The 18,386-nt window shown below is 43.5% G+C and overlaps 1 protein-coding gene across 1 annotated transcript in view; it reads left to right on the top strand.

Moving 5' to 3' along the window:
- LOC110487755 (cohesin subunit SA-2) overlaps positions 1-18,386 on the top strand; it is a 39,949-nt gene that overhangs the window by 15,598 nt on the left and 5,965 nt on the right. Inside the window, exons 11-24 of the mRNA XM_036943179.1 lie at positions 4,142-4,221; positions 4,433-4,540; positions 4,670-4,769; positions 8,657-8,771; positions 10,474-10,577; positions 10,700-10,792; positions 12,833-12,925; positions 13,184-13,384; positions 13,470-13,537; positions 13,653-13,740; positions 13,852-13,932; positions 14,434-14,526; positions 14,799-14,967; positions 15,111-15,250. Of these exons, the coding sequence (XP_036799074.1) occupies positions 4,142-4,221; positions 4,433-4,540; positions 4,670-4,769; positions 8,657-8,771; positions 10,474-10,577; positions 10,700-10,792; positions 12,833-12,925; positions 13,184-13,384; positions 13,470-13,537; positions 13,653-13,740; positions 13,852-13,932; positions 14,434-14,526; positions 14,799-14,967; positions 15,111-15,250 (1,533 nt within the window). The remainder of the gene's footprint in view (positions 1-4,141; positions 4,222-4,432; positions 4,541-4,669; positions 4,770-8,656; positions 8,772-10,473; positions 10,578-10,699; positions 10,793-12,832; positions 12,926-13,183; positions 13,385-13,469; positions 13,538-13,652; positions 13,741-13,851; positions 13,933-14,433; positions 14,527-14,798; positions 14,968-15,110; positions 15,251-18,386) is intronic.

Genomic DNA, 18,386 nt, shown 5'->3' with positions numbered 1-18,386 from the left:
TTCTGCATCTCTTTATCTGGTCTCTCCATCTTGCTCTCGCTTTCTCTATCTCTGTTTCTTTCTCTATTTCTCTCTCGTTCTTTGTTTCTCTCGTTCTTTCTCTCTCTCTCTCCCTTTGTTTTTGTCAGTCTCCCACAGCTTTTTCTGTCCTTCAGTGTCATGTGTCCGTCCTTAGCTGGGCACCAATTAGGATGTAGCACAACTCGCATGTTAAAAAGCTCTCCACCATCACTAAGCGTGTGTGTGTGCCCTCGCATTTTGGACACTCACAATACAGGATGCAGGTTACGTCACCATATCAACTATACCACTAAACAATAGCCATTTTCAATGGTATTTTCACCCTCTCTGTCCCAGTTTGTGGTAACCATTTGTGGTAGGGTTTTCATGATTCCAGTATCATGATGCTACGATACCAGATATCCCATGGCAAAAAAACAGTAAAAGATGGCGCCGGAGAACAAGGTTGACGTTTTACGTATTCCTAACCAATTGTGTTTTTTTTTTTTTTTTGCGTTGTTTGTAACTTGTAACTTATTTTTGTTACTTTTTTGTACATAATGTTTCTGCTACAGTCTCTTATGACCGAAAATAACTTCTGGGCATCAGAACTGGGACTACACACTACAGATTGGCAGAATCCTTTTTTTCCTTTAATGAGCCCGACGTGAATGATATACTGCTTCTCCGGGAACAGACCCAGATCCCCGTCATTTGCGTGAAGAGAAGGCGGAGAAAAAGGGGCCAGAGGGCGGGCTGCCTTCTGAGAATCCGTAGGCGATCTAAACCCCCACTTCCTTCCATTCTGCTAGCAAACGTGCAATCTTTGGAAAATTAAATCTATGACCTACGTGGAAAATTAAACTACCAACGGGACATTCAAAACTGTAATATCTTATGCTTCACGGAGTTGTGGCTGAACGGCGACATCATCAACATACGGCTGGTTCTACGCTGTATCGGCAGGACAGAACAGCGGCGTCTGGTAAAACAAGGGCGGCGGACTGTATTTTTGTAAATAATAGCTGATGCACGATATCTAAGGAAGTCTCAAGGTTTTGCTCGCCTGAGGTAGAGTATCTCATGATAAGCTGTAGACCACACTATCGACCTAGAGAGTTTTCATCTGTGTTTTTCGTAGCTTTCTACATACCACCACAGACTGATGCTGGCACTTAAGACCGCACTGAATTAGCTGTATTCCACCATAAGCAAACAGGAAAACACTCACCAAGAGGCGGCGCTCCTAGTGACTGAGGACTTTAATGCAGGGAACCTTAAATCTGTCTTACCCAATTTCTATCAGCATGTTAAATATGCAACCAGAGGGAAAAAAACTATTGACCACCTTTATTCCACACATAGAGACGCATACATTAGAATCCAAGATGGCGTAGCGTTTCTCTTTGTCTTAAACCGTGTCTTGTCCCGTGTAAATAGCCGGTCTTTTTCGTATATATCTTAATCTCACATTCTATCTACAAACAAAATATACTTTCCTGCAACCCGCCTCACCCAATGTGGTACGGGTCTGCTATTTTTATTCCTGATAGCTGGCTAGCTCCTGATGGAAGTTCCAGTTAACTAGCTACTAGTCTTTGTTAGCCACGGCTAGCGGGCTTCACCTTTTTCTCGGTCACCAGCCAGCCTTAGCTCGGACAATACCTGCCAGTCTGCACAGCGCAAAATCAAGCCAGAGCATATCGGACTGCTTCTCTCTACCACATCACCAGATTCGTGCCGCTCTGGATCATTACACCGGATCATTGCAGCTAGATAGCTGCAAACGAGTGGCTACTGTTAGCTAACGCCTCTGTTCCGAAGCAAGCACCAGCTAGCCTTGAGCTAGCCTCGAGCTAGGCTCATATACCAGCTAATTCTAGGGCTACAATACCTCCTTTGCCAACTGGCCTGGACCCTTTATTGTCGACACGGAGCCCTGCTGATCCATCACGACTGGACTGCTGACGTGATCGCCCGATGTGGTCTCAACAGGCTATTCTGTTACGATGTCGCTGAAGAACCGACTCTTCTCTGTACACATCAATGATGTCGCTCTTGCTGCTGGTGTTTCTCTGATCCACCTCTACGCATACGACACCATTGTGTATACTTCTGGCCCTTCTTTGGACACTGTGTTAACAAACCTCCAGGCGAGCTTCAATGCCATACAACACTCCTTCCGTGGCCTCCAACTGCTCTTAAATGCAAGTAAAACTAAATGCATGCTCTTCAACCGATCACTGCCCACACCTGCCTGCCCGTCCAGCATCACTACTCTGGACGGTTCTGACTCTCCTTCCAGACTCATATTAAGCATCTCCAATCCAAAATGAAATCAAGAGTTGGCTTCATATTTTGCAACAAAGCATCCTTCACTCATGCTGCCAAACATATTCTCGTAAAACTGACTATCCTACCGATCCTTGACTTCGGCAATGTCATTTACAAAATAGCCTCCAACACTATTCTCAGCAAATTGGATGCAGTCTATCACAGTGCCATCCGTTTTGTCACCAAAGCCCCATAAACTAAGCCCCATAAACTACCCATCAGTGTGACCTGTGTGCTCTCGTTTCCTGGCCCTCGCTTCCTATTCGTCGTCATACCCACTAGCTCCAGGTCACCTAGCATCTATTTGCTAGGTAAAGCCCCGCCTTATCTCAGCTCACTGGTCACCATAGCAGCACACACCCGCAGCACGTGTGCCTTACCTCCCTAATCTTACTACATTTGCACACACTGTAATAGATTTTTCTATTGTGTTATTGACTGTACGTTTGTTAATCCTATGTATAACACTGGTGTTTGTGTCGCACTGATTTGCTTTATCTTGGCCAGGTCGCTATTGTAAATGAGAACTTGTTCTCAACTGGCCTACCTGGTTAAATAAATAAAGGTGAAAAATACATTTAAATTTAAAAAAATACAACGCTCGCCCTCCATTTTGCAAATCTGACCTTAATTCTATTCTCCTGATTCCTGCTTACAAATAAAAATTAAAGCAGGAAGCACCAGTGACTCAAATCAATTAAAAAAGTGTTCAGATGAAGCAGATGCTAAGCTACAAGACTGTTTTGCAAGCACAGACTGGAATATGTTCTGTTGTTCCTCCGATGACATTGAGGAGTACACCACATCAGTCATTTGCTTCATCAATAAGTGCATCAATGACGTCCCCTCCCACAGTGACTGTACGTACGTACATACCCCAAACAGTAGCCATGGATTACAGGCAACATCCGTACTGAGCTAAAGGTTAGAGCTGCTGCTTTCAAGGAGTGGGACTCTAACCCAGAAGCTTATAAGAAATTCCGCTATGCCCTCCAACAAACCATCAAACAGGCAAATAGTCAATGCAGGACTAATATCGAATCGTACTACACCGGCTCTGACACTCGTCGGATGTGGCAGGGCTTGCAAACCATTACAGACTAGAAAGGGAAGACACAAGCCCACCGGACGAGCTAAACTACTTCAATGTTCGCTTCGAGGCAAGTAACACTGAAACATGCATAAGAGCACCAGCTGTACCGGATGACTGTGTGATCACGCTCTCCGCAGCCGATGTGTGTAAGACCTTTAAACCGTTCAACATTCACAATTTGCAAATAAATTAATTAAAAACCCTACAATGTGATTTTCTGGATTTTTTTTATTCTCATTTTGTCTGTCATAGTTGAAGTGTACCTATGATGAATATTACAGGCCTCTCTCATCTTTTTAAGTGGGAGAACTTGCACAATTGGTGGCTGACTAAATACTTTTTTGCCCCACTGTATATTGTGGGTGCTATAGCTTGCCATTTAAACTAATGTGACTCTAGGTGACAACATAATGCTGTTTGTTTCTAACATTAGGACTGTTTTCTTCAAGAAAATAAATCTGCTTCATGTTTTGTTTCCTTGTCACAATAATTCAGATTATCACGATACTGGTATCGTGACAACCCTAATTTGTGGTATTTTAACTCTGTACGTATTGCAGTTTGCAGGTTTTGTTTGTGTCTAGAACAGATGGCTAATAGTCAAGCCCCATGTGTTGCATGAGATAGTGGCTGTTTATTCCTTGGCTTAGTGAAATTGGACAGCTCCATCCTTTCTGTTGTCTTTGTGTGTGTGTGTTGTGTGATTCTGTTTAGGAGAGGATGCTCTGCATGGTGCTAGACAAGGACCCAGACGTGGCGGTGGAAGCTGTCCAGCTGCTGCTGCTCCTCCAACAGTGAGTGTGTCTGAGTGTGTGTGTGTGAACGTCTGCCAGCAAGTGCTTGCCGTTATGAAATTCTATAGTGTGTGTGAATGCGTGTAACTGTGTTGTGGCTATGTGAATTTCTTGTATGTTTATTTTTTGGTTCACACAGGTAGTAGATTGATGCGTATGCAGGAGTGTGTGGCATTTACTCTGTAAATAATGTGTGTGTGTGTGTGTGCAGAAGGACAGAGGAAGGCTTGTCCGAGGAGGAGTGTAGCCATGTCTATCCTTTGGTGTTTGCCTCCCGCAGAGGCCTGGCATCTGCTGCTGGTGCCTTCCTCTACCACAAGTCAGTCATCTCTCCATCCTTAAACCATCTCTAAAGCTCTCTATCCTCTCTGTCCCACATGATATCCCTTTATCCTCTAGCCATCCCTACCACTATCACTTAAAAATATCAATCTATCTTGTGTGTCAGACTGTGTAGTGCGATGAGCAGCGAGCCACAGGAGGCAGACATGGGCAGTCGCCGGGCCGCCTTCTTCAACCTACTGGTCTCCTTTTACATCCAGAGTGAGGTAAAGCGCACTACATTGCTGCTTGCCATAAGATGAGGGACAGAGTCTGACAGACCAACCAAGCTGCACACCCCTATGCTTATTTTTATTGTTCAATGTATGATTATTTTGACCCTTAATTATTGATGTTACTGTTGTCCCATTGACAATATTGATTATTATTATTTTAATTATGGTAATATTGTAAATCTCCAAAATAAGCTTTGGCAATATGTACACCACTGTTCAAAAGTTTGGGGTCACTTAGAAATGTCCTTGTTTTTGAAAGAAAAGCAGATTTCTTTGTCCATTAAAATAACATCAAATTGATCAGAAATACAGTGTAGACATTGTTAATGTTGTGAATGACTATTGTAGCTGGAAACGGCAGATTTTTTAATGGAATATCTACATAGGCGTACAGAGGCCCATTATCAGCAACCATCACTCTTGTGTTCCAAGATTATCATTTTAAAAGGCTAACTGATCATTAGAAAACCCTTTTGCAATCATGTTAGCACAGCTGAAAACTGTTGTGCTGATTAAAGAATCAGTAAAACTGGCATTCTTTAGACTAGTTGAGTATCTGGAGCATCAGCATTTGTGGGTTCGATTACAGCCTCAAAATGGCCAGAAACAAATAACTTTCTTCTGAAACTCATCAGTCTATTCTTGTTCTGAGAAATGAAGGCTATTCCATGCGAGACATTGCCAAGAAACAGACGATCTCGTACAACGCTGTGTACTACTCCCTTCACAGAACAGCGCAAACTGTCTCTAACCAGAATAGAAAGAAGAGTGGGAGGCCCCGGTGCACAACTGAACAAGTACATTAGTGTCTAGTTTGAGAAACAGACGCCTCACAAGTCCTCAACTGGCAGCTTCATTAAATAGTACCCGCAAAACACCAGTCTCAACGTCAAGATTGAAGAGGCGACTCCGGCCTTCTAGGCAGAGTTGCAAAGAAAAAGCCATATCTCAGACTGGCCAATAAAAATAAAAGATTAAGATGGGCAAAAGAACAGAGACACTGGACAGAGGAAGATTGGAAAAAAGTGTTTGAGGTGTTCGGATCACAAAGAAGAACATTCGTGAGACATAAAAATGAAAAGATGCAGGAGGAGTGCTTGACACCATCTGTCAAGCATTGTGTGATGGTCTGGGGGTGCTTTGGTGGTGGTAAAGTGGGCAATTTGTACAGAGTAAAAGGGATCTTGAAGAAGGAAGGCTATCACTCCATTTGGCAACACCCTGTGGACAGCACTTAATTGGAGCCAATTTCCTCCTAAAGAAGGACAATGACCAGCTCCAAACTATCCAATAACTATTTAGGGAAGAAGCAGTCAGCTGGTATTCTGTCTGTAATGGAGTGGCCAGCACAGTCAACACTATTATTATTTCAATTAAAAATCATTATTTATAACCTTGTCAACATCTTGACTATATTTCCTATTCATTTTGCAACTAATTTCATGGTTGTTTTCATGGAAAACAAGGACATTTCTAAGTGACTTCAAACTTTTGAACCGTAGTGTACATTGTTACGTCACGCCAGTAAAGCAAATTGAATTGAAGAAATGTGCTGCACTCTCTCTCAATTAAATTTAAGGGCTTTATTGGCATGCTGTTAACATTGCCAAAGCATGTGAACAAGATAATTAACAAAAGTTAAAATTGAGAAGTGTTACGGTTTTCTTCCTCCTCTGAAGAGGTGGTGTAGCAAGGATCGGACCAAAATGCAGCGTGGTTATTTTGATTCATGGTTCTTTAATAAAGAAACTACACGTGAACAAACTAACAAAACAAGAACCGTGAAAACATAAACAGCCTTATCTGTTGCAAACAAACACTGAGACAGGAACAATCACCAACGAAACACTCAAAGAATATGGCTGCCTAAATATGGTTCCCAATCAGAGACAACGATAAACACCTGCCTCTGATTGAGAACCACTTCAGGCAACCATAGACTTTTCTAGACAACCCCCTCTATACCACAATCCCAATACCTACAAAAACATCAAGACAAAACACACCACATAATAAACCCATGTCACACCCTGGCCTGACCAAAATAATAAAGAAAACACAAAATACTAAGACCAGGGCGTGACAGAAGTAAGCATTACACTCACAAAAATTACAAAAGAATAAAGAAATGTCAAAGGTCATATTATGTGGAGATAGTGAAAGTACAAGGGAAATAAATAAACATAAAAATGGGTTGTATTTGCAGTGGTGTTTGTTCTTCACTGGTTGCCCTTTTCTTGTGGCAACAGGTCACACATCTTGCTGCTGTGATTGCACACTGTGGTATTTCACCCAGATACTGGAACAAAACTGGGTTTGTTTTCAAATTCTTTGTGGATGTGTGAATTCTGAGGGAAATGTCTCTAATATGGTCATACATTTGCAGGAGGTTAGGAAGTGCAGCTCAGTTTCCACCTCATATTGTGGGTAGTGTCCACATCACCTGTCTTGTCTTGAGAGCCAGGTTGGCCTACAGCGACTTTTCTCAATAGCAAGGCTATGCTCACTGAGTCTGTTCATAATCAGGGCTTTTCTTAAGTTTGGGTCAGTCACTGTTACGGGCAAATAGCATTCTAATTTGCTCAGTTTTTTTGTTAATTCTTTCCAATGTGTCAAGTAATTGTCTTTTTGCTTTCTCATGGTTTGGTTGGGTCTAATTGTGTTGCTGTCCTGGGGCTCTGGGGTCTTTTTGTGAGCAGATCCCCAGGACCAGCTTGCTTAGGGGACTCTTCTCCAGGTTCATCTCTGTAGGTGATGGCTTTGTTATGTAATGTTTGGGAGTCTCTTTTCTGGATTTTAATAATTCGCGGGGATCGGCCTAATTCTGCTCTGCATGCATTTGATGTTTTACATTGTACACAGAAGATATTTTTGCAGAATTCTGCATGCAGTCTCTCAATTTGGTGTTTGTCCCATTTTGTGAATTCTTGGTTGATGAGTGGACTCCAGACCTCACAACTATGCAAGGCAATGGGTTCTTAATCATTTTTGCTAGATCCTATTGGTCTGTCAAATTTTATGTTCCCTTTGATGGCATAGAAGGCTCTTTTTGCCTTGTTTCTCAGCTCGTTCACAGCTTTGTGGAAGATGCCTGTGGCGCTGATGTTTAGAATCAGCAGAACATCTAGGTGCTGCTGTAGGCCTTCTCTCTCTTGTCTCTCTCTCTCTCTCTCCTGTCTCTCTCACTCTCCTCTTGCTCTCTCTCGCTCTCTCCTGTATCTTCTCGCTCTCTCTTTCTCTCTCTGGTCTCATCTTTCTCTCTCTCTCTCTGGTCTCTCTGGTCTCTCTCTGGTCTCTCTGGTCTCTCTCTCTCTCTCTCTGGTCTCTCTCTCCCTCTCTCTCTCTGGTCTCTCTCTCCCTCTCTCTCTCTGGTCTCTCTCTCTCTCTCTGGTCTCTCTCTCTCTCTGGTCTCTCTCTGGTCTCTCTCTGGTCTCTCTCTCTCTCTCTGGTCTCTGGTCTCTCTCTGGTCTCTCTCTGGTCTCTCTCTCTCTCTGGTCTCTCTCTCTCTCTGGTCTCTCTCTCTCTCTGGTCTCTCTCTCTCTCTTTGGTCTCTCTCTCTCTCTCTCTCTCTCTCTCTGGTCTCTCTGGTACCTCTCTCTCTCTCTGGTCTCTTTCGCTTTCTCTCATTCAATACAGTTTCTGGGTCAAACACTTTTTCCTGGCTTAATTAATAAAAACGCTTGAAATAGCTTTTCCTTTTCAGTTTATTAGGTCATTGAAAATGTCAGTTTAGTTCCGGAATTTACTGATCTAAATTCAAATTGATCCCAACCCTGGTATATACTGCAACACCACAACATACTGTCCCTTTCATTCCTCTCCCTCTTTTCTCCCTTTCGATGTCTCTGAATCCCCCACCCTCCCCCTGTCTGTGTCAGTTCCATGAGCACGGGGCCTACCTGGTGGACAGTCTATGGGGTGTAGCAGGCGCTGAGCTGAGGGACTGGGACACCATGACATCACTGCTGGTACAGGAGGCTGACCAGGGACGAGGTACAGAGTTTGTTTAATGTTTACCTGACAACGACATTGGACATTGTTGTTGTAAACCACTGGTAATGGACATTGTTGTTGTAAACCACTAGTAATGGACGTTGTTGCTGTAAACCACTATTAATGGACGTTGTTGTTGTAAACCACTGGTAATGGACATTGTTGCTGTAAACCACTGGTAATGGACGTTGTTGTTGTAAACCACTAGTAATGGACGTTGTTGCTGTAAACCACTATTAATGGACGTTGTTATTGTAAACCACTGGTAATGGACATTGTTGCTGTAAACCACTGGTAATGGACGTTGTTGTTGTAAACCACTAGTAATGGACGTTGTTGTTGTAAACCACTGGTAATGGACGTTGTTGTTGGAAACCACTGGTAATGGACGTTGTTGTTGTAAACCACTGGTAATGGACGTTGTTGTTGTAAACCACTGGTAATGGACGTTGTTGTTGTAAACCACTATTAATGGACGTTGTTGCTGTAAACCACTGTTAATGGACGTTGTTGCTGTAAACCACTGGTAATGGACGTTGTTGCTGTAAACCACTGGTAATGGACGTTGTTGCTGTAAACCACTGGTAATGGACGTTGTTGCTGTAAACCACTGGTAATGGACGTTGTTGTTGTAAACCACTGGTAATGGACGTTGTTGCTGTAAACCACTGTTAATGGACGTTGTTGCTGTAAACCACTGGTAATGGACGTTGTTGTTGTAAACCACTGGTAATGGACGTTGTTGTTGTAAACCACTGGTAATGGACGTTGTTGTTGTAAACCACTATTAATGGACGTTGTTGTTGTAAACCACTGGTAATGGACGTTGTTGTTGTAAACCACTAGTAATGGACGTTGTTGCTGTAAACCACTGGTAATGGACGTTGTTGCTGTAAACCACTGGTAATGGACGTTGTTGCTGTAAACCACTGGTAATGGACGTTGTTGTTGTAAACCACTGTTAATGGACGTTGTTGCTGTAAACCACTGGTAATGGACGTTGTTGCTGTAAACCACTGGTAATGGACGTTGTTGTTGTAAACCACTGGTAATGGACGTTGTTGTTGTAAACCACTGGTAATGGACGTTGTTGCTGTAAACCACTGTTAATGGACGTTGTTGCTGTAAACCACTGGTAATGGACGTTGTTGCTGTAAACCACTGGTAATGGACGTTGTTGTTGTAAACCACTGGTAATGGACGTTGTTGTTGTAAACCACTGTTAATGGACGTTGTTGCTGTAAACCACTGGTAATGGACGTTGTTGCTGTAAACCACTGGTAATGGACGTTGTTGTTGTAAACCACTGGTAATGGACGTTGTTGTTGTAAACCACTAGTAATGGACGTTGTTGTTGTAAACCACTGGTAATGGACGTTGTTGTTGTAAACCACTGGTAATGGACGTTGTTGTTGTAAACCACTGGTAATGGACGTTGTTGCTGTAAACCACTGGTAATGGACGTTGTTGCTGTAAACCACTGGTAAAAAAAAATCACTTTCACCCTTGTCCCCTCTTCTTCTTGCCTGCTTTTCTTTCCTCGAATGCCCTCATCTTTTTCCCTCCCTCCTTCTCTATTTCTTCCCTCTCCCTCCTTCCCCGACTATCCCTCACCTCGTTCTCCTTCCCTCATTCTCTCCCCCCTCCATCCCTCCTTCCATCTTCCTCCCCATCCCTCCCCCTCGCTCTCTCTGTGTGTCAGGTCTGGTGGATGAGGAGGAGGGGGCGTTGATAGAGTTGATGATGTGTGCTGTCAGACAGGCAGCTGAAGGACACCCGCCTGTAGGAAGAGCTCAGGCAAAGAAGGTGACCACCACCCACACCACACCAACACTAAACCATCAGACAGGAAAGAGACTGCAGGGTCACTAAATTGCATTGACAAGAGAGGTGTGTGTGTGTGTGTGTGTGTTATTTTTATTTTTTAGATCCTGAGCATGAAGGATAAGAAGACCCAAGCCCAGGACAAGAGACGCATCACCACCCATTTTATCACCCTCCTGCCCCAGCTACTGGCCAAGGTAGTGACAAAGAGCATATTGATACCACTGCATGATAAACCAGAAATGGATCCTAACACACCTGTCACTCAAACCCATCAACACATGCTACTTTACTAGGGAAAGTATTCAGACCCCTTGACTTTTTCCACATTGTTTTAGGTTACAGCCTTATTCTAAAAAAATATAAATAAATTGTTTAATCCTCATCAATCTACACACAATAACCCAGAATTACAAAGCAAAAACAGGTTTTTATAAATGTTTGCTTATTTAGTACAAATGTAAAATTACATTTACATAAGGTTTCAGACCCTTTACTCAGTACTTTGTTGAAGCACCTTTGGCAGCGATTACAGCCTCAAGTCTTGGGTATGACGCTACAAGCTTGACACACCTGTATTTGGGGAGTTCACATTCTTCTCTGCAGATCCTCTCAAGCTCAGTCAGGTTCGATGGCGAGCCTTGCTTTTCGGGTCTCTCCAGAGATGTTCGATAGTGTTCAAGTCCGGGCTTTGGCTGGGCCACTCAAGGATATTCAGAGACTTGTCCCGAAGCCACCCCTGCGTTGTCTTGGCTGTGTATTTTGGGTCATTATCCTGTTGGAAGGTGAACCTTCGCCCCAGCCTGTGGTCCTGAGTACTCTGGAGTAGAGGTCGACCGATAATGATTTTTCAACGCCGATGCCGATTATTGGAGGACCAAAAAAAGCTGATACTGATTAATCGGCCGATTTAAAAAATAAATTAAAACATGTTTTGCAAGAGAAGTTACACAATTTCACCTGGTTAATATTGCCTGCTAACCTGGATTTCTTTTAGCTAAATATGCAGGTTTAAAAAGATATACTTCTGTGTATTGATTTTAAGAAAGGCATTGATGTTTATGGTTAGGTACACATTGGAGCAACGACAGTCCTTTTTGCAGGACACTCGAGATTAACTACACATGGTTGATGAGATTACTAGTTTATCATTGATTGATTGATTGTTTTTTATAAGATAAGTTTAATGCTAGCTAGCAACTTACCTTGGCTTCTTACTGCATTCGCGTAACAGGCAGGCTCCTCGTGGAGTGCAATGAGAGGCAGGTGGTTAGAGCTTTGGACTAGTTAACTGTAAGGTTACAAGATTGAATCCCAAGCTGACAAGGTAAAAATCTGTCGTTCTGTTAAATAAAGGTGTAACACTTTTTTTTTGAAAATTGATGTCCAAAAATACAGATTTCTGATTGTTATGAAAACTTGATATCGGCCCTAATTAATCGGCCATTCCGATTAATCGGTCGACCTCTACTCTGGAGCAGGTTTTCATCAAGGATCGCTCTGTGCTTTGCTCTGTTCATCTTTGCCTCGATCCTGACTAGTCTCCCAGTCCCTGCGGCTGAAAAACATCCCCACAGCATGATGCTGCCACCACCATGCTTCATCGTAGGGTGCCAGGTTTCCTACAGACATGCCGCTTGGCATTGAGGCCAAAGAGTTCAATCTTGGTTTCATCAGACCAGAGAACCTTGTTTCTCATGGTCTGAGAGTCTTTAGGTGCCTTTTGGCAAACTCCAAGCGGGCTGTCATGTGCCTTTTACTGAGGACTAGCTTCCGTCTGGTCACTTTACCATAAAGGCCTGATTGGTGGAGTGCTGCAGAAATGGTTGTCCTTCTAGAAGGTTCTCCCATTTCCGCAGAGGATCTCTGGAGCTCTGTCAGAGTGACCATCTTCTTGGTCACCTCCCTGACCAAGACCCTTCTCCCACGATTGCTCAGTTTGGCCGGGCGGCCAGCTCTAGGAAGAGTCTTGGTGGTTCCAAACTTTTTCCATTTAAGGATGATGGAGGCCACTGTGTAACATAACAAAATGTGGAAAAAGTCAAGGGGTCTAAATACTTTCTGAAGGCCCTGAATAGTTCATATATTATGTTTTAGGACTGGTTTAACGGTTAGTTATTTTTTCATTGATAGGGTTTTTTATGGATGTGTAACTTGATCACCATGGCTATTTGATGTTACAAACATATTTCTGATTCTAAGCTTTTTTCAAATTGTTTTGTAATTTTGTCACACAGTACTCTGCGGACGTGGAGAAAGTGACTTGCCTTCTGAAGGCTCCGCTTCATTTTGACCTGGAGACCTACAGCAGCACTGGTAGACTGGAGAAGGTGAGAGAGAGAGACAGGAGAGAGAGAGTACGAGAGAGATTTTTTTACTTGGACACTACTCCTACATTCTCCCACTCAATACCTCCCTCGACCCAACAGGCCCACCAGTTGAGAATCGGTGGCAGAGAGAGCACCCTTTACACAGCTGCTCCCCCTGTAGGCTAAAATACAACATGACACAAGGGTTGTCAACTCAAGTCACATGACTTGGACTCAAGTGCACCTTCTCTCTTTATTCCCCCCCATCTCCCCCTTCAGTATCTGGATCTGCTGCTGGCCCAGGTGTGTGGCATCGTGGAGAAACACACGGAGTTGGGTGTTTTGGAGGCATGTGCTCGCGTGGCGTGTGCCCTCAGCCACGACAAGTACACCTTCTCCGGCCGTGCCGACCTGGTCGTCAGCCAGCTACTGGACAGTCTGACCGACCGCTTCAGCTCCCACCTCAACGAGCTGCTGCAGGTACACACACACACACACACACACACTCTCTCTCTCTCGAAGCATGTTGATGATGTTCTATCCCTCCCTCTATCTCTGTGCTCAGGGCACTGCTGATGAAGATGAGGTGTACAGTGCTGCTACTGCCTTGACGAGAATCGCAGCCTTCAGCAGGTGTGTGTGTGTGTGTGTGTGTGTGTGTGTGTGTGTGTGTGTGTGTGTGTGTGTGTGTGTGTGTGTGTGTGTGTGTGTGTGTGTGTGTGACTGAAACTGAGGTGTGTGTTTTCAGTGCCAAGGACCTGACTTCATGGAAGCTGTTTGAACCCTGCTTTCAGCTGCTGAAGAGTGGAGTGGAGTCCAGAGACATCGACAAAGAGGTGTGTGTCTGTGTACACACACACTGACTGACACACATCTATTGAACATTGCAGGAAGAAATGTCATGTAAAATAACCAAACTCCATCAGTGTTGTCCCATGTCGTTTCAGCTGATGGTTCCTGCTCTGAAGTGTGCAGCGTTCCACGTGCTCTGGGAGAAAGTCAGGGTGGCCAACTCTACACCAACCAAGGTGCTCATAGCATGGCACTGCCTGCCCGTCTTGTTAAGATGGCCCTACTTCCCTACCTTATGTACCCACTGAGGTGCCCCCCTTAGAGCATGGCACTGCTAACCTGTCATATTTACCAGCTCACCAGCTGTGTGGACAGCAGGCAATTAACACAGCAATCTGTTGGAGTGCACCACAGCGACACTCACAGGCTCAGTCTCACACACATGCAAACAGTTATGACTAGGCATTCACATGTGTTGTTTACCCAAGCTTGAGCCCTGGCATAAACACAGACAAATAATTTTCTTGGTACTGCTTAGTCACTGTCTGTCACCGTTGTTCTCAATCTGTTGCTCTGTCCCTCTCTCACTTTCCCTCTCTCTCCCTCACTCTCTCTCCCTCACCCTCCCTTTCTCACCCTCTCTCTCTCCCTCTCACACACACACACACACATCATGTACACACATATCTGCAAATTCATATGTACCCATGCACCATTCTTTCACACACCCCTCCAAGGCAGAGGTAAAGCGTCTGAAGAAGGAGGTGCGTTCGTTCTGCATCGTCTGTCAGAGCTGCCTGTCTGTGGGCCAGCCAGAGATCAGAGACCAGGTTAGTGTGTGTGTGTGTGGGGGGGGGGGGTTGAGGTCAATTCAACATGGTTGAGGTCAATTCAAGAAGTAAACTCACATTTCTAATTCAATAACTCAAAAGGGTCATCTATTTTCAAATGACTTCTGAGTAAACTGAACAGGAGAAGTGATTGATGGCATGTTTTTAACACATTTAAAAAAAATATTATTTGACTTGAATGACATCAAATGGAATTAAGCACAAACCCTGGTGCTGGAGTGTGTGTTGATGTGTTGTGTCTCTCTCGGTAGGCATTTGAGCTGCTGTGTGACATGCTGCTGTTGTTTGGGGTGAGCTCAGTGAGGTCTCAGCCCACCTTGCAGCCCCTGGCCCACCCCCCCTCCGACTCCCTCCGCTTCGACATGGCTGCCTTCCTCCTTGACTATGTCTTCACTGAGCCTGACGACGACCAACTGTCCGGTAGGGCAACCATCATAACTACACTACCTACACCAAAATGGCACCCTACTCCCTATTTAGTATACTACTTCTGACCTGGGCCATCTCTTTCTCTCTTCTCACCCCCTGCTATCTCTCTCCCTCTCCCTCACTTCTTTCTCCAGGTGAGGCAGAGGGAGTTGAGGAGGTGAAGATGGCTACTCTTCAGCGGCGGCGCAACCAGCTGGCCGGCTACTGTAAATTGGTTATCTACGGCATCCTGGATCTCAGCACTGCCACTGATGTCTTCAAATACTACAGCAAGGTAGAGGAGACAGAGGGGAGTGGAGAGAGAGAGAGTGAGAGAGGGCGGAGAGAGATAAATAGGAGTGGGAGAACAGGGAAAGAAGGATAGGAGAGGAATGAGAGAGGGGTAGAAATGGGGAGGGAGTGAGAGAAAAGATGGAAGGATTAGTGAGAAATAGGATTAGTGAGAGAAAGGCATGAGAGGGGGGAATGTGCAGTGAGTGGGAGGAGTGCTTCAACACCTGCATTGCTTGCTGTTTGGGGTTTTAGGCTGGGTTTCTGTACAGCACTTTGAGATGTCAGCTGATGTACGAAGGGCTATATAAATACATTTGATTTGATTTGAGTGTGAGAAAAGGTTGAGGAGGAGGGATGAGAAGGTTGAGGAGGAGGGGTGCGAAGGTGGAGGGAGATGGGTGAGAAGGGAGGAGGGGTGAGAAGGTGGAGGAGGGTGTCATGACTTGGTCCTTTCTGGGTATAGATTGTGGCTTCCCCCTCCCTCTCACTCTCCTACACTCAGGTTCTGTTATCTCAGGTCGTCAATTCCTGGCAGAGACTTTCTCCCTGGCCATGCAGTATGGAGAGAGAGACACAGAGAGAACCAATAATTTCACGTGGCGAACTCCTAACTCCAAAATGGGAATATGAAACAAAATGTCCACTTGTGAGAAGGTGGGAATGGTCCGTGGACACTTAAGGGACGGGTATGACGAATGTGTTTCATTTGGTGACCTCCGAGACGACAGGAAACACACATAACTATAACTCTGAATGTGTACATTTCTTAATTATCTGGTTACCATCTAATTATTGTATAAAATGAATGAGTAAAGATGAAACTATTTGTGAAATGATGTACCGTGATGTTAAACCTTTAATGTGAGAGAATTGTATTCCCTTTAAAGTTTAACTAAGTCATTGGCCCGCCCCTGTTAGCACAGACACAATCAGGCGTCATAGAAGTGCCTTTTCTACTGTTACAAATAAAGCCCCCTCCTGAGGAAATCCTCTTCAGACCACACGTACCTCGGTATAAACTGAGATGGTACAGGTTTGAGTACCAAGACTAAGTAAACCAACAGCGTGACCTGTGATTGCGAATAGTTATTGAATTCCTAACCACACCACGTGGAGCATTGACTACACAGCTGGAAATGGTTCAACTCTGAGACTATCGATCCCTACAGAAGAAGAGCAAATTTTAGATATGAATTACTAGTCTGCAGCTAGAAATTATGTCAACCTGGGATGTGAATACCAGCAACCACTGAGACATCTATTCTATGAGAACATTTCTGAATGGCACTCTGAATTATCCATTCTAACCTTGTAAGACTTGGGATCTTCAAGGAAACGGAGAGAGAGAGAAAGAGACACGGATGAACTGACTCCAACAGAAAATATCACGACACATGGGTGTAAATGTATATTGATTGCAATTATTCCCGAATGAGTGAGCGTTCATGTGCAAAGGATTAGCATTTCAATTAATATAATTATCAACTGGTTGTAAATTCTATTGTGTGATTACTATGACGGTAAGAGAAGAGCAACGGTTGCTAAGTGGTTTGCTGGCTGTCTCCAGCAAAACCATTTGAAGTTTTAAATGTGTTTATTTCTTGATCCGTTTTTCCTTTCCGCTCTTTCTCAGTCCACACACACTTCCCATTGTCCACCAAGCTGTCATATCGGCTTTGCCCACTAGGGAATCTTCCCTATCATTTGTTAGTAACATATCTACTGTTTGTTTGTTTATGAATTTCTGTGATTATTTAGTTAGTTAGTAAATAAATGATTACGCCAATTGGCGTATGGATGATTTATAGTAAAGTCTGGGTTCGTGTAGATAATCAACAATTTACGACGTTTGGAATGAGACTGACGTGAGGTAAAGAATAGTTCATTAATTGAAGAATAATTGATGTAGTCTGAAGATTTTCTGTGGTGCCCCGACTTCCTCGTTAATTGCATTTACACGATTAGTTTAATCACGTAATAATAGTTACAGAAAATTGATTTGATAAAAATAAGTCTTCACTTTTAATCATGCCAAAGACATGACAAAGGGGTTAGAAAAGGATGACAGGATATCTAAAGAGGATTGAGTTAGGGAAAAGAGTGGGTGAGAGACTAACTGATGAAAGTGGTAGCTGTATTAGAGAAATGGTAACGGCGTATTTTTGTAGGCACTGCTTGAGTTTGGCTGGCGGCTCGCTGAAGTTGGCTAGGCTCAACCGAACGAGTGTGCTCGCATACTTCCTTAAAAGACCTTTGCTTGAAAAACGAGAAAAAAACGTAAATAGTACTTTGTCCATTTTGAGACACCGTAGCCAGTATACACTTACTCAAAATATTCTGAATTAATCCAAGATAACTCAAGAAATCTGTCATAAATGTTTACGTTTTTGCCGAGGAGATCTTAGTCTCACAATTTTACATCAAATATTTGGTGCAGTATTTCTTAATGAAAAAATGTGCATGAAACTGAGTCATCTCTCGACATCAAAGACTTTATTGAAGAATCCCTACTGTTAACCAATCACTGACGACGGCTTGCCTTAAGAAAAAATATGTGCCAGAAACAAACGGAGAAAAAAACCTTACCGAAGTCCAAAATGAACAAAAACGTCACAAAATGTCATCATAACATATGCAGGAACTCTTTCAAACTGATTCGGTTGGGAAGCATACCTTAGAGAGCCTTAACTCTGCCATAGTTCATTGGACAAAAGCCTTTCAGGAAAATAAATGTAGTTTTGGTAAGGTTTTTGGATAAATGCCGAAAATAGATCAGTGGTAAACACATGCTTAGGAGATATTGTATGTTTTGTTCTATGATATCAGCTTCATCAGCTAATGTCACTTTTAGTGAATTTAAGAATTTGTTATTAAAAAGCACAAAGGCTTCATAATTCATAAATGTTATGTAAACTGACTGAAATTATCTCATAGAACAATGCGTTTAAGATCTCTTGAGCCTGTGTTAACCTCAGACCTTATTATCAGCATTTATCCCAAAACACTATTTTTTTCTCTCTTCATTTTCCCCATAGGGATGGTTGAACCAACCAGAGGAAACTAATTTCCGTGTTTTAGGACTATTAGCTGTAGAAATGCAGAGATGGACAGGTAGAACCAAAAAGATATGGAGAGGT

This window comes from Oncorhynchus mykiss, chromosome 14 (assembly GCF_013265735.2).
Source record: "Oncorhynchus mykiss isolate Arlee chromosome 14, USDA_OmykA_1.1, whole genome shotgun sequence".
Taxonomy (NCBI): Eukaryota; Metazoa; Chordata; class Actinopteri; order Salmoniformes; family Salmonidae; genus Oncorhynchus; species Oncorhynchus mykiss.
Note: the sequence above shows the minus strand (reverse complement) of the source record. Positions and strands in the feature narration are given on the sequence as shown.